This window comes from Aythya marila (genome assembly GCF_965140915.1).
Source record: "Aythya marila genome assembly, chromosome: 2".
NCBI lineage: Eukaryota > Metazoa > Chordata > Aves > Anseriformes > Anatidae > Aythya > Aythya marila.
In genome coordinates, this window is record NC_139043.1 from 57,824,201 (window position 1) to 57,840,499 (window position 16,299).

The following is a 16,299-nucleotide window of genomic DNA, read 5'->3' on the forward strand; positions in this document are numbered from 1 at the left end:
CTGCAAATCAGCAAGCCCTGGCTAAAACCCCAGTACCTGCAGGTCATCCCCTTGGGAAGTCTCATTTCGGAGTCCAGCTTGCAGTATACGCTCCTACATGTTTTTCTTCCTGAACTAATATGATTCACTGTTTACCTCAACATCCTTAAAGCCTTCATCAGTCTCAAGCATTTTAATTGATGTTTTCCCAGCAACGTTTCTGAGCCCGTGGAGCCTGCACACCCTTTACAAGCGTAAAGGAGGCATTTATATTCAGTGCTCGTTCTGCCACCCTCCTCCCCACACTTCAATCCACTTTGCAAGCTCTGAAATGAACTGGGAAGATTCCTCCCTTCCCACATCTTCCAAGCTGTAAAAATCCTGTTTCTGCCTCGATTTATTTTGACTTTTCTGCTTCAGACAGCCAATATGCTCACTGCTATCCAAAAAAAGGCTCTAGCCTAGGAAAGTTTTGCACATAACTATTCCCTCCAGCTTACAGGGCTTAGACACATACACTAAAAATTCTTTGGTGCACAGACTTTATTTTTGTTCTGGGTCCTAGAACGATCCTGATTCTGATTTTTTTTAAATATCCAGCCTGAACCTCCCCTATTGCAGCTTGACTGCATTCCCTCAGGCCCTATCGCTGTCACCAGAGAGAACAGATCGGCGCCCGCCCCTTCACTGCCCCTCATGAGGGAGCGCTGAGGGCCACGATGAGGCCTCCCCTCGGCCTCCTCTTCTCCAGGCTGAACAGGCCCAGTGTCCTCAGCCACTCCTCATACGTCTTCCCCTCTAGGCCCTTCACCATCTTTGTATCCCTCCTCTGCACACTCCCCAACAGTTTAATGTCCTTTTTGTACTGTGGTGCCCAGAGCTGCACACAGTACTCGAGGTGAGGCCGCACCAGCGCAGAGCACAGCAGGACAATCACCTCCCTCAACAGACTAGCAATGCCGTGCTTGATGCACCACAGGATAGGGTTGGATAGGGTTGGCCCTCCTGGCTGCCAGGGCACACTGCTGGCTCATATTCAGCTTGCTGTCAGCCACAACCCCCAGATCCCTCTCTGTGGGGCTGCTCTCCAGCGTCTTGTCCCCAAAATGTAAATAAGTATCTGAGGGGAGGGTGTTGAGAGGATGGATCAGGTCTCTCTTCAGTTGAAGCCCAGCGACAGGACGAAAGGCAGCGGGCATAAACTGAAGCACAGGAGGTTCCAGCTGAATATGAGAGGGCACTTCTGTACTGTGAGGGTGGCAGAGCACTGGCACAGGCTGCCCAGAGAGGCTGTGGAGTCTCCTTCTCTGGAGTTAGTCAAAACCCGCCCAGATGCCATCCTGCTCAGTGTGCTCTAGGTGATCTGCTAGGCAGGGGCATTGGACGAGATGACCATCAGAGGCCCCTTCCAACCCTGCCCATTCTGTGATTGTGTGGTTGCGTGACGTTTCCATGATAACACCACCACTTCATGTAAGCAGGAGATGCTGTTTGTTTCTACCATCCTCCTTGGGCAGTCAATAGCTGATGAAATTCTGATATTCTTGGCCGATGCCAAGCTCCCAGCCTGGACCCCAGCCTGGCAGATGTTGCTCCTGTCAGCATGGAGCAGCCATTTCACATCAGCATCTTCTCACAACAGTCATGTTAATTCCCCAAGAGCTGCCATCAGGGGCACCCCAAGAGCCTTCTCATGTCACCACAGAGTCACTGTCACCCTACAGCCTCACAAGAGGCAGCTGGCCATAAATGCCCCGAAAATCCAGCCTGTGTTGAGGCTGGTTGGTGGCACTCGAGAGCTTGAGGTCCTACTGCTGAAACATCAGAGGTGGTGTTGCTAGTGGAAGGCACAATGTTGAGGTCCTTCCTGTGGAACAGGAGACATCAAGGTCTTTCCTGTGGCAAGAGACATGGTGAGGTGCTTCAAGTTGCAGGTGAGGCATTCAGGTCCTTCTGGTGGGGCACAAGGCATTGAGGTGCTCCTGGTTGGACGTGAGCTGTTGGAGAGCTCACAAGGGGATGTCTGCCACCAGCACTGGGTCTGATGCTCACCGTCTTCTGAGGATTACATCCTTGCAGTTGTTTGAGACAAACCCCTGAGGCAGCTAAGAAACCTCAGCTGGCAGCAACTAATTCCAGTCCGCAAACAGAAACAAAGGGGAGATTGCTCACATTAGTGAGATAGGAGCTCAGACATCAAGGCTGGTGCCCACTCTGAGAGCTCCTGTATGAAGCCAGACCATCTCAGAGTTTCTAGAAGTGTTTGTTCATGCCTTAAAAAGCCACGAACCTATTCACTAACAACAAAAAAAGTGTGCTTATGGTTGTTAGACTAAACTTACTTATGACCCTGCAGAGGCTTTCAACTTTTCTAGGAGAACAGCTCTGCACATTTCGCTTATAAAATTCCTCCTTCTATGTCCTTTAACAATTTGGCGCAGCTATAAAATATAAATACAAGAGTATGTTCGTTTTTTAAATAAATGATGCAGGTCTAATTGGGTGTGCATATGTAATCTTTAGAGAATTAATGGTATGTGAATTAGCCAGATGCTTGAATACGTTCCTTGAGATTGAATATTTGGAGAGAAAAAACACATAATTTCTTTCTTTTTAAATAAATCAGGATCTCTCCTGTAGCCTGTTTTCTCTGACAGACTACAGCAATGTGAACGGCAAGCCATGCTTTTCTGTGGCCTCTAAATTCTTTCAGATTTCCTCTAAGAAAGGAAACATGTTTCCTGCCACAGATTGAAATTGCAAATGCTACCGCTGCTAGTATGAACAATGAGAAAGAGAAGTTACTGAAACATTAACCAAAGACTGGTTCTGATCACACCGTAAAATGGAGTACATACGGATGCACATGGTGAGGGGGAAGACAGAGCAGGCAGGCTGCTCAGTGAATGTCGGAAGGTATGATACAGATCATTAGTTTTGCTTTGCAGGGTTTGCAGAAATATCTAGCAGGAATATCCTCCACACTGCACATCATTATCTTTCCATTCACAGGACAATAAAAAGAGAACAGATCTGATCAATTAATTACTCTTTGCAATCAAGGGAGCAGTGGATTTACACCCAGTGCTTTTACTAGGGATTTAAAAAATAATTATATATTAAAAAAAACAATTCCAGCACCCTCTGCAGATGGTAAATACTTTCCAATACAAGTAGAATCAATTTTTGTTATGGGTAGCAATGAAAAAACGAGCCTGCTGCTGATGGACATGGCTGTGGAGGGCAGGGGTAGGAAGATTGCTATCTGTATTCGGAAGGAGCAGTCAGGCTGAGTTTGTGACATCTGCTCAAAGCCAGATTCTGCAAGAGGCACGGGTCTGCTATCAATCACAAAGCCAATGAAACCGTACCGGCCATCAGTAACCGAGGGTGCAGCTCTTTCTTTTTAACCAGACAAAAAGCTAGATGCTACACACAACTGCCCTTAAGGATTACAATTACAAGAGCCCAAATAGGTGAATTCAGATGACAAAAAGCAGGAATTTGACGGAGTGACCCTGCCATCCTGACAGGACAGAAACGGCTCCTGGTTTTCTGGGATGGCCCCACTAGTGGCTGCGACCTCCTGTCCTACTAGTGCTCGGCAGCAGAGTGCCGACTAGTGCTACTAGTAGAGCGCCAGTTGATCCAAACCTCATTCTTGTGGCTACAGCCTCTGAAGCTCTGCTATAATTAATTCATCCACAGAGGAACAGGGATAAAGAATTAAAAGCCTGTAAGACGTGGTATAAGACCTCATTATTTCTGAGCATCACACAATGTGCGACATTGGAAAAGGATTTCCCACGCCGGCGTACAACCAGAACTGCCTTCCACACAGCCAGACCAAAACCAGTCCACGAGGAAATGGGAAGGATGAGACCTTTGGCTCCACAACATCTGAGAACCAACTGGCTTTGCCTCTGTCACCCAGGCTCTGTCACAACAGCCACCTGCACTAATGATCTGCAGTTTTCCTGGTCCCTGTACCTGACAACTGCTTGATGGAGCCCAGACAAAAAGATGGGGCAGTCTACAGTGCAACCCTAGACTGAATAATCGGTTGCAGAAGGGACATTATTGGCTAGGAATCATGATGCTTTATGGGATTTGACCTTTAAAATTGTATCAGTTTTCAGAACGCTATCCATTTCGGTGCCTAGACAAGAGCTGAAAGCATTATAAGGTACAAGCTGCTCATTAGATATGGTGCACTGAAATCAGAGGGACTTCTGCATGCTGAGTTTGAAAGATTGGATTTGCAGAGACAAGATGAGCATGCTGCTCCTCCATAGCCAAGAAAAGGGCAAAACATCATCCATTAGAGTAACAGACGGTATATACTGAAACGGGAAAGTGCAGCCTAAGGGTGCAAACAATTTACTACAGAAAATACATTTTGCTTTAGCCTTGCCTGAATCCATCAAAATTCATCCCTACTTCTTTCTCTGGTGACGCTAACAGATGAGGGTAAAAGTAGCCCATCTCCAAACTACTCTAAGAGACCGAGCTCGCAAGGCAGTCCACCACTGACTGCAGCAAATACTTTTGTATTTTGTATTGCAAAAGCAACTCTTACTAAAAACCAGGATTGCATTAAGGTATTATTTACTAAGCTAATGAGGAAACAGAAGAAAAGCTTGCTATAATAGGATGCTGGCTCTATCCCACACCAAGCTTTCCCTCCTGCGTAATGCTAAACAGAACAGATATTATTCCAGACACCCAGTTGTTGCACCAAAACCTCAAGTTTACGAAGTCATGTAACACACAGTACAAAGAATTGACTTTTGTATTTTTCAGAGGGAGTTGTTCCTGTTCCTTTAGAAAGAAGGGAATAGTTCTCACACAGGGTTCTTAATAGAAGCAACTTCTCTGCTTCTTGAATTAAACACTCTGCTCTTTACAGTAAAATTTCAGCACAAGCATTTAACTCATGTTAGTTCTTCTGGTGCTCTGAGCACATGCATTAATTTTGAGTTAAAAAAAAAAAAAAAAAAAGATTAATGAGAGTTTCACATTAGATAGCCTCTCATCAAAAAGCTTTACTTTACATTTAGATCTATTAACCTTTCCCACAAAAGAAATACAAATATCCCTCGCATGTAATTTCATTTCAGGAGCCTGACTTCTTTTTTTTCCCCCCTCTCCTCCCTCCCACCATTATGCAGCAAATTGCAAATGCACTCCAGTCCTAGAATGCTACAATTTCAATTGAATATAATCCTTTCATCAGTCTCCTAGGGGGAAATATAAATAAATAAATAAATAAATAAATAGAGAGAAAGCAAAGGGGAAAGCAAGCCTCGTGTCTTGGAGCCTGCAAGAGGCCTCAGTACCTCGGACAGCGCCCAGCACTCCTCTGCCCTTGCCGTCATCGTTGGGACGCTCAGTGGGAAATATCCTACCTGGTCTACACTGGGATGCCAAGGAAAAGTGCCAGGAGACCCTCAGCACCAGAGAAGATTAGGACTTGTGTTCCTATTTGTACATGCGTGGAAACAGCAGGGCTCGCACATGTGTGAAAAATGGGCTGGGGGCTAAGCCCCACTGGTGGGACCAGCGGCACAAAGGGAGGTCTAAGGGCGGATGTGTAAAAAAGCATGAGGCGTGCCACATATTGAAAGCATTTTCACCTAAGAAAAGCAAAAAAAAAAAAAAAAAAAAGTCAACATTCCAGCAGAGTCTCGCAGCTTCAAGGGGGTAGTGGTAACCTTCTCTGTTCCCACTGGAAGGAAAAGGACGTAACATTTTCCCAGCTCGGCTAGAAGCAGTTGATCTATTCCAAATGGTACTGGGCAGGTTCCACAGCTCCAAAATTGAATTTAGCTTCTGCAGTTATTATGTTTCCTTTTATATGTGCAGGAGAAGTAAAGGCAAGGTCATTATTTGCATTCTTGAGCTACAGAATAAGTCATAAGTCACCTTATAAAACAACCCATAAAGGAGGATGTGGGGGGAGGGATCATTTGTCAGGAATTGGAATAAAACCATGCCAAGAGTGAGGGTATTTACAATTTCCACCCTCAATCTCTTTAAAACCAAAACAAACCAGATACTAGTTTTTACAGTCAAAAAGATTTAATCATACAATGATTTTACTTCAAAGCCCCTCATGAACATTGGTAACACTATAAGAGACACCATGAAGACACTTGGTTTCCTTCGACGAAGAACTGGACGCTTGATTCATCTCTATCCCTAACCGTAGGCACTCACTCTTCTCAGGAACTGCTACGGTTTTGAATATTTAGCTCACTCAGAACAAAGTTTAGATTTAGCTTCCGCCCCCCACCCCTTCTCCTTTTTAAAAAGAAATCTAAAACCGTGCCACCATTCAGCCCCTTTGGTTCATGCTGAACCGGCACAGTGGCCTGTTTCCCATGCACATTTCATTCTTACAATTTACCGTCCCAAGAATGAAAACAGCCTTTAAATTACCTCATACTTCAATCCTCAGGGGGCATCTTTCATCTCCCATAATAGTAAAACCAAAGGAATGAAAGACCAAGTCAGGCAAGATGGATTCAGAACTCAATTTTCTCCGTCAGTTGCGGAGCGGACAAGGTTGAGGCAGTAACAGCACGGAGCTGCAGACGCTGGTTAGTTACACTATGACAGCCCATCAAAGCCCATCAAAGGCTACAGGAGAGTACATTTCTTTGGTGGTTGCAACACCACGACGCAGGGCAGCTGATTTGGGAGTTCCCAGGCTTTGTTCTGCTCGTGTTATGCATCCCCCACTCACTCATTTGTCCCGCAGGGAGCGAGTGACAGGACGGAGCACAGCTGCATAATGACAGCCAGTCTTGCTCCCCTTCCTTGTACCCCTGTTTTTCATTCCTGACATTTAATCCAGCGATGCACACCTTCCTCAGATCCTTCTTATGCGCAGCCACTGGAAACAAAAAAAGTGTTTGTTTATGCAGCTAAGACTTTCCTTTGCAATTCTGAGATATTTATTTCAAAACTGCAGACACCGGATCAAAATCCTTTGTGCCTTAAAATCCTAAAAAAACATATGTACCACTGAAGGCAACACCTCAGACTCAAGAAACAAGATACAGAGTCCATGACCAATTGCGCACCCAGTGCAGGGAACAGAAGAAATTGGCCGCAATGAAATATTGCATGAGTGCTGTTCCCCTGTAAGGTACACAAGGCCAAGGCGAGTTCTCACTTTCGAGAGCTTATTCCAGAAACTCATCATGCTTAATGCCATATTATTGTTAAGAGCATCTGTTCATTTTAAATCAGATTACATATGCCGTGTGTGTATTAAACAAGTGAGCATCTGAATACAGTGGAGATGAAAGAGGTTACCTTGGAAACATTCTGGTATCTGAAAAGCAGTTTTTGAGGAACCTCGGCATGTGAGAACCCTGTTTTCTTCTTTTTTCATTTCTTCTTTGAGCAGAAATAACCTACTTCAATGCTCTGCTTGGGAGCTTCGTCCCTAGCCAAATCCCACCTGCTTAATGGTGAATTGTAAGCCCTGCAGCCAGGTGCTACGGACGGCTCCATTAGCCATCGTGATGGCATCGTTCACATCCTCACAAGGTGTCCTGATCTCTCAAGGTAAAAGCACAGATCTGTGATTTATGGAGCAGCTCCAATCTATACTAAAGCCATGTGAAGACCACAACAACCAAAATGGAATTGGAGACATAAGTCTAAAGGAAACTCTAGTTCATTTGGGCCAGCTCCATTAAACTAGCTACCTCGAGGTAAACAAACAAACCCAAAAAAACAACCCAAAAAAAAAAAAAACAACCACACCTCACATCGTAACACAAAGGTGCAGTTGGTGTGGTCCGCAAGGCTATCTCAGAGAGCAGGGCTACGTCAGCCTGATTATTAAAATGCTGAAATAGTCATCTCCGTGTTGCAGTCCAGAAAGCTTTTTGCTTTGGCACTCAGCTTCCAGAGCACTGGAAGGAATTTATGGGTTTGGGTTCATCAAGACCAATAATCAAGTCTCCCTTTGCTCATACACAGTCCATTAAATTTCCTACTGACTGGCAGCAAACGTCTCTTTCTCTGGGCAAAACTTTCCTCAAACAAAACCAGCAGAAGAGCTTGACCTGGTATAATTTGTGTTTATTTAACAAGTCAATTCAAGCTTTCAGGGAGATGCTCTATTACAGCTTTTGGGTACACACTCACCAAGTGGACTGAAACATCGATGCCTTTTAAATTAAACTAAGACTCTAGACTGACTGCTACTTAGACAGACACCAATGCACTACCACAGTGATGGTATATGATGATTAGATTCCAGGGCAAACACAGCCCAGCAGCTCTACCTCACTCCTTATTTGAGCAGAAGAAACGCGGTGTGTTCGTCCTTGGAGTGCTTCCCATGGAAAGACTACTCAGCTCTTTCTGGCAAGTAACAATGCCTACTGATGGCAAGACATTTTTCAAAATGAAGTAACTTCCTACAGAAGACCATAATATTTATTTGTCTTCTATTAGGAACCTGGATTTACATGAAAAAATGATCTCCAATGTCCCAGCTTGTCAAATCTCAACACAATCCACTAGAAGCGTTGACAAGTTTCTTCATTTAAATCAAAAGCACTCCAGCTTTTTTTTTTTTTTTTAAAAAAAAAAAAAAAAAGCGTTGTTTCATCAGTGTTAGTGATCACCCGAAGTTTTCCACGTTTAAAATGACTCCCTGGAAGAAAGAGATGGGGGAGAAACAGGAGTGTGTGTGTGTCGGGGGGATTTACTGCAGGTTCCAAAGACGACTGGCTTCACGTAGGTACTGGATACACGCAAGCAGAAAATTGCAAATACTCTTTGTATAGCAACCGTGCCTTGGCTCATCCTGCTTTGTAACTCACACTCCACCCACGCCACAACTCGACGAAGCACATGCTGGATGGTGATAACTTTTGGCATGCCTCTTCTCTCATTCAATCACTGTGCGCTCCTTGCCCACGCATCTGTCCCCCACACACCTTGGGATTTTCCTTGGGACCTCTTCAAGCTTTCAGCTTTCTCTACCAACAGTTACGATGCAAGCTCCCAAGCCATCATCAGCAGACCTCTAGCTACCACTCTGGTGGTCTGTGTTTCACCTGATGTTAAGCTCTCCTGCTTGCATTTGATGGCACACATCTGTGTGTGGGGAAAGATGCTTGACGAGACACGCAGAAACGTCGGGATGCTGCAGTCAGCTCCCTCCTCTTTCACACAGGCTACACAGATAGAACAAATCTCTTCCCTAAGATTATTTTCCTCACAAAGAGTCTTTGAAGTTTCCTTAGGGACATTCTGCAAATGATTACGGCAAGACTGAGATGATGTATAAATGAGACATCAGCTCTCCATCAACATGGAGTCTACACTCCAAAAAAGTTCAGCACTCCTGCCTGGAGGTATCACTACGGATGGATAATAGCATGAGATATGGACATAAATGTTTAATTTATACACCTAGCAGCTCGAAAATTATTCAGCTGGACTGAAAGTGTTGAGGACTTTAGTAGTGCCTGCCCACATTAGCAGATGGAAATGGTCAGAACCAAATACAGGTGCACTCTCACCTTTAGCCAGCAGTCACAACACTGTGTAAACCGAACTTCAGGAGGAAATTCAATCCCTAAGAAAGCACTGGGCAACTCCAGAGGTATCAAGGGCATTGCTTCTGTTTCCACGGGATGCATCTTGGCTTGCTGCTCCTCTCTTCAGGTCTGCCAGCTGACACAGAGCACTTTGCTCCTCCACGCACTACAGCGTTATTTCAGACAAGAAACAGCATCACAAAATGAAGCAGCATCACGGCTCTTAAACATTTTTTCAGGACAGCTTTGTGCAGGCAAATAACCCTTTACACCATAGCCATAAATGTAAACTCACAGATGGGAGGAAGAAGTGGAACAGGAGCGGCAGGGCAGAGAAGTGAACAAGAGAAGTGTCAGCGACAGCAGGCAAGATGAGAAGTGGAAATAAGGCCTGTGAATAAGCAGAAGAAAAGGCAGATAGGGGAAGGAAAGGGAAAGGACAACCAAAGGCTGGAATGGCATTTGAGAAAGGAGCAAGTTCTCATTTCTAGCAGGTATTTTCAATGATGGCAGTCTCCCAGTGAAACAGATAGCCTTTCATTCCTTTCCTCCATTAGGGGAACAGGAAGAAATGGTAAGAAAAGAACTACCTATAAAATTTGGGGCTTCACTTCTCCAAAGAGGCTACTCCCATCAGAGGCCAGAATACAACAGGACAGCAGCCAGAGACATCACAAGGGCAGTCTCCAAATGAGATGTAGCAGCAGTGGGGCCAATACATAGCAGCGATGCCGTCTTGGGAAAGGGATTGGTGAGAAGCAGCAGATCCCACCGACTCGGTCTTTGCCCCACAGCAGACACCTGGTGCTGCCCATCAGCCACAGCTCTCCTCTGTGCCGGGCAGCAGTTTCAGCTACAGCGTTAGGAAAATGAGGAAGAACAACCTGCCTCCTTCATCCGTTTCCACTCAAACCCAGAAATGTAACAATGCATTTTCAATATGTCTAAGATAATAGCTACAAATTCCCAGAGTCATGTGCATTCTTCTGAAAACCATGTCCAGCTTGAGAAACGCATGTGTTAACGTAAGTTAGGTCACAGAGAAAGGCAGAAGAACTGGACCACCCACTCTCCTCAGCTAAAGGAGATCGCTTCTTGCTAATTTGCTTTGCAAATAAACCAGCAGCGCACCTATGGCTCGTTCCTGTTGGTGATCAGCAGCAAGGCTTCTAAGAAGCATCTTTTTGGATTTGCAGAAAAGGTAAATGTTTCAGCATGGGCTTCCTCCTGTTCATCCAGCATTCGTTAAGTCTTCAGTCAGAATATTAAAAAGGCCACAGATTGAGCAAAAACCTCGCTTTTCTCCTCGGTGAACCTTACTGCCATGTTTCTTGCTACATCCCAAACTTCCAGACAACATCCTTGCTCCTTGCAAAGAACATTCACCTCAGGTGCTCCAAAAAGCACCAACAGGGAACTCTGATACTTCATTCTCCCCACATCATCTCCCCGATACGCCTCTGAGAGCTGCCTGGTGCTGGAGGGGAAGGGGCAGAGGAGGGATGTGAACCCCCCGGGGCCAGAAGAAGCAAGTATTTCATGGATTCACGCTGACCTTTCCTTTGAGAGCACTGTCTCTACATCATCATTCCTGATGCATGAGCACACAACTTCTGGGAAAAGATCCGAGTAGCTGGACTGCAAAAGGGATATTTGAGAAATCCTGTTTTACCATCATCCTCTGAAGCTTTCTTTGCTTGATTTTAGGGCCTCACGCAAAGATTGTTGAGTGGCGTGGCTGCCATGGATTTGGGCTTATCTTTATGGCTAGGAGTATAAAACAAATAAAAAATTGCTTGCTGCTGTAAATCATCATGAAGGGCTAGGGCAGATGCTCCTAGCAGCAGACCTTTTCCAGAAGCAGGCTGGCTGCAGACGATGCTGGTTACCAAACCACGTGCCAAGATGCCAGGCTGCTCTGCAACCTCTCCAAAGTCATTCATGCCACCAAGCAAACTACGGGGCCCATGCAATGCTGGATAAATTGCCATGCTGCCCTCTGTGCTGTTTGTTTTATGGATGCTTTTGTTAGGCAGACCCTTTTTTTAATTAAAAACAAAAAGTCAGCCTCTTGGGGGATCTATTTTCCTTTCCTCTTCTAACTTCAGCACAAACACACTAGAAAAATTATAGCCACAGTACAAATAAAAATAGCTGAAGAACTTGCAGCTGTTGTTAATTTCCAAAGTATTCAACATTGCCCATTTAATGATGAAACAATATGCTCCAGTTTCAGTCCTGGCACAATGCTGTACGAACAGGAGGCAGATATTTTAGTTAGCGTGAACGCTAAAGGCAAGTAAACTCTTACAGCACCCAGAGAAAGGGCAGGAGGACCACTGGACGTGCACAGAAAATGCTTCTTCCTGCCTTTTCTTTCTCATTTCAAGCCATTCGTCAACTCAGCAGTTGATAAGATCAGGCTCGCAGGCTTACTAATATGTATAGCTGGAAAAAAAAATGTGCTCAATAAAAATTCACAATGTGGAAAACATTTTTACAGCTGAAGAGCTAATTTTTTCTTTCTATTTTAAGTACCGAGTGTTTCTAATGTGAAATGCATTACACAGGGAGGCTTTGCTCGCTTTTCGCCCTCAGAGTCTTTAACCAACTTGCCTAGAGTTAGGAATAATGGATTTCCTAGTTTAGTACAGAACAAAGTAATAAAGTGCTGGGTATTTCTAGGGAGCCAAAATGAAAGAAACCACGCCTCTTAAGCTTTGCAAAGGTCATGTAAAAACTAAAACCACATCTAAATACTAAAACTGCTTTTGAAACACTGAAGAAATGCTTGTTTAGTTGCATCTCTTGCACTTCTATCTGCAGTTGCTAAGCATTTTCTCACACTTACCCACTTACAAATGAGACCCCACGGAGTTCACAGGCAGACAATGCTCATAAATTCACGCACGACACCCAACAGTAGCAATGAAATACGGAAGAAAAACTGAACTTAGGTACAGGAGTAAAATTTAAAGGCTCAGAAACAACAAGGAAATTGGGATACTTGATTGGAAATATAGACCTACTTCTGCTGGGCTTCATTGGCCTCGTTCAGATGCACAGAGGCGCAGTGAGAGATCATACAGCCACAGCATTCAGCAGGTAACATTTAGTGGAAAAATCTCCTCTTGTTCAGGGCCCACTGCTACAGCAACACTTAGAGCATGACAACTAAGGAACAGTTTTAAAGCAGGGAGAAAAAAAATACAATAACAGTCAAAGTTGACAGCATTGTCAAGGCTCTCCACTACGCTCAGACAGCTCTGATCTTTGACGGGAAAGAAAAGCAACCCAACTCCACAAGCAACCCTCTGGTGAGGCTCCTCCTGACCAGCCGAGGCAAGCGGTGCTGTCGCTCTGTGAGCGAGGGCTCTGCCACTCACTGCACGCAGCGGAGAGGCTGCTTTGGAGCTCTCTGTAACGCCAAACACATCACTGCACGAGCCATAATTATTAAGGTGGCAAAGGAGATGTGGTTCAGACTGAAAAACAGTCATAAATAATGGTTCCAGACACGGCCGGTGCCCGTTTGGTCCCATCACAGGGCAATACATATAACAAGCAACACACCCACTGGGGCTGCAGCCCCCCATGATAAGGGACCAGGCATCCATGGTTTGACCATCCAGGGCTGCTGGTCTGCACTCAGACAGGATCCACATGGTGCATCCCTGCCTGAGAAGATATGAGATACCTCAACATTTCGCCAAAGAAGGAGACTAGACCACAAAAGTAAATTTTTTTTCAGCTTTTGTGTTTCATACTAGAGATGAGATTAATGTATGCACCCTCCTGCACCTCTAATCAGCTGCAAAAATAGAAAACATCTCCACAAACAGAGAATCTCACACCAGGAGATGTACACCCAGCCATCACCAGGCTCCAATGATCCCCTTGCTACAGCTTTCAGAATGAGAACTTACCCGGCATTACACAGATGTGAACAGATCCTGCACAAGCACGAGCAGCCTCTGCACCCGTCTGAACCAGCCCACGTGCCATCAGTGGGACTCAGCAGCCTTGATCAAGGGCAACCTTGATGCAGGAATGCTTCCTTCACACCTCAATCCCAGCCCAGCAGGGCTTGCAACTATAGCATTACACCAGCTATTGCAACTAAAGGGCTAATTACGTTTTCCTTTTCTGAGTGGGAAGACAAAAAAGAAGATACAAACTACCACACCATACAGCTATTTTACCATGGCTCCATTCTCAGAGTACTTTGGAAAAAAAAAAAAAATCACCACAGTAACACACATGATGCATATATTCATTTAAATTAAAAGAAAGGAAACGTCATCAGGAGAAATTCTCCAGTTCTGAACCCAAATACTTACTGACATTAGTAGGATTTTGCAGCAGGACAAGACACTGTTGGACTGCTTTACACAGTGTGTTTCTGTGTTGACTTTTTAATAATTCTCTTCAAGGAGTGTTTTGCTTGTAACCACCAGGCTACAAAGGTCCCTGCTCGTTCATGGAAGTGATCAGAAGCCCTTGACTCCAGCAGCTCATCTTGGCAGGGAGATCAGCCAGCACGAGACTGACAGCTAAATGGCAAAGATTACTGAAAATAACAGTTCCACAGTGCACCAAAAGTTTAAGGATGATCATTTGGAAATTCCTGTCTTATTTCAAAACAGCGCTACAAAAACAAAACAAAACAAAACAACACACACAACCCTGCCACTTCAAAAATCAAGCTAACGCAGTAATGGCATTCTTAATATGCTAGAAACATCTCCTTTAAAGCCAGCACACATCAGGAGATAGGAAACAAAAGAACGATCATTCTTCAAAGGATGACAACTACAAAGGTAAGCCAAAAGATGTAAGGAAAGGAAGCACAAAGAACCAGGATGTCAGATCCTGAACTCTTAGACTGCTGCCAAACAAGAGCTACTGCTGAAGATACGTAAAACAGAGAATAATGTGAATTTAAGAACACGTGCAACCACGGCCAACTAGATGATTAGCAGATGTTCCATATGGACAGCAAAACATATTAACAGAGAAACAAGACCTGGACCAGAAGGAAAGGTGATGATACACGTGCTGCTCACACAGTTCTGTGAAAGTGAAGAGACAAAAGACAAGACCCTACACTAATGCACTGAATGCTTTTCCAGGTTATACAGACAGGTAGAAATCTGAATTCCCTCATATGTGCCTGACACACAACCAACTAAATTAAAACATACCACATGATAGAGGCAAATTATTATTAATATTATTACTATTAAGTCTCTCTTTGGAGGTAATTTCATCCTCTCTCCTACCCCACGCTCTCCCTGAGGTCATCTGCATCTCTCTTCCAGCATCTGTCCTGTCTGAGCTGATGCTGCATTTTTAAAGTGCTCCAGCTGACCAGCCATTTCTGGGAATGCTCGTACTCTGTGCATGTCTTAGGGCAGCTTGAAATGCCGAAAGCTTTTCCTGGGAAGAGCGATCACATCTTTTAATTATACCTGCTGAATTCAAGAGGATATAACTCTTCACAGGAGAGTACCTGGGGTGCAGCCACGCCGGCAGGCAGCCCGCATCTGACTATGCGGGTACCAAAGCCTGAGCCCTGCTTTTGTTTCTTAAACACAGCAAAACACCAGAGGGTAATACATAAGCAGATGGCATTAGTTTGTACCTGATGAGGGTTAATTGGTAGCTTTACAGTTTCTGTACGCTTTGGAATACACAATATAGCAATTGTATAGGCACACTTACCAAACCTTAGGTAAACAGCGTGCTCCCAGGATTGTGTTTGTCGTTCCCCAGTACCCAAGGCTTCAAGTGCTGGGTGTCACGACACGGGCACAGGTAACCACAGGCTTTGGGAAAGCCTGGGTCTCCTTTGGGCCTTGTGGGGAGACTCACGACCTCCAAAGCCAGCCCGCTGTGCCTGATGTGCTGCTAGCACTGCGGGACAGAGCAGAAGAAGAGGCCAGATCGGCTGGTCTCATGCATAAAATGCGAAACCTGTCAGGTCTCCGTGCACGCAAGTTAACTGGAAAAGCTCCTCGGGCTCCTGGGAAGCTGCCAGCATTGCTGGAAACATTGCAAAGGATATTTACAGAAGACAAAGGAAAAAGCCAGAATCTAAAGCAAATTATGAGAAAGCACTGACTTCTCAACCTCAAACAAAGAGTTCACAGCAGCCAGCACGCATAAGAGTGGGTCCCTGGATTCGCTGGCACTAAGCTGACTTCTTTTTGGAGCCAACTCTTGTTTTTGTCACCGCTGTTTTTCTTTGTCCAGAGCCAGTAATGTTGTTTTGCTAATGGTTTATGCAGGAGTACTGGAGCCAGCGGCACGCACACCGGTTGCTTTTATTGGTCTATTAAAATGAAATGAAGCTGGTGCTAAAGCTTTTATAATCATTTAGGATATTTCATTATTCATTCAGGGTAGAAAAGCAAGCAACAGCTCGTTACACAACTATACAGGTACAGTACATCTGTCCCTAGGTCTAAGGAGAAATCCATATGGGCTGAAGGGAAAATGAACGGGGGGAAGTCAGTTCTCCGGAGTTTCTGCTGGTAGAGGCAGCTGCTCACTGTGCTTAGCACTGCAGAAGGAAATAAATTCACCAGAAGTATGTCAGGATAATTACTATTCCGTATTTATCGTCTGTTGCATCTAGAAGCCCTAACCAGGAACCAGGACTCTGTTGCACAATCACTACACAAAACTGGAGCAGGGACTACCCAAGTACAACACAAACAAAAAAAGGACCAGAAAGCAAGATGAA

At 44.8% G+C, this 16,299-nt stretch overlaps 1 protein-coding gene across 2 annotated transcripts in view; it reads right to left on the reverse strand.

Moving 5' to 3' along the window:
* VOPP1 (VOPP1 WW domain binding protein) overlaps positions 1-16,299 on the reverse strand; it is a 66,009-nt gene that overhangs the window by 30,366 nt on the left and 19,344 nt on the right. Inside the window, exon 1 of one of the 2 annotated variants that reach the window (XM_082754614.1) lies at positions 9,534-9,677. The exons of the other annotated variant lie outside the window; for it this stretch is intronic. Coding sequence (XP_082610740.1) covers positions 9,534-9,653 — 120 coding nt within the window. The 5' untranslated portion in view covers positions 9,654-9,677. Of the gene's footprint in view, positions 1-9,533; positions 9,678-16,299 lie in introns of those variants that run through there. 2 annotated transcript variants of the gene reach the window in all.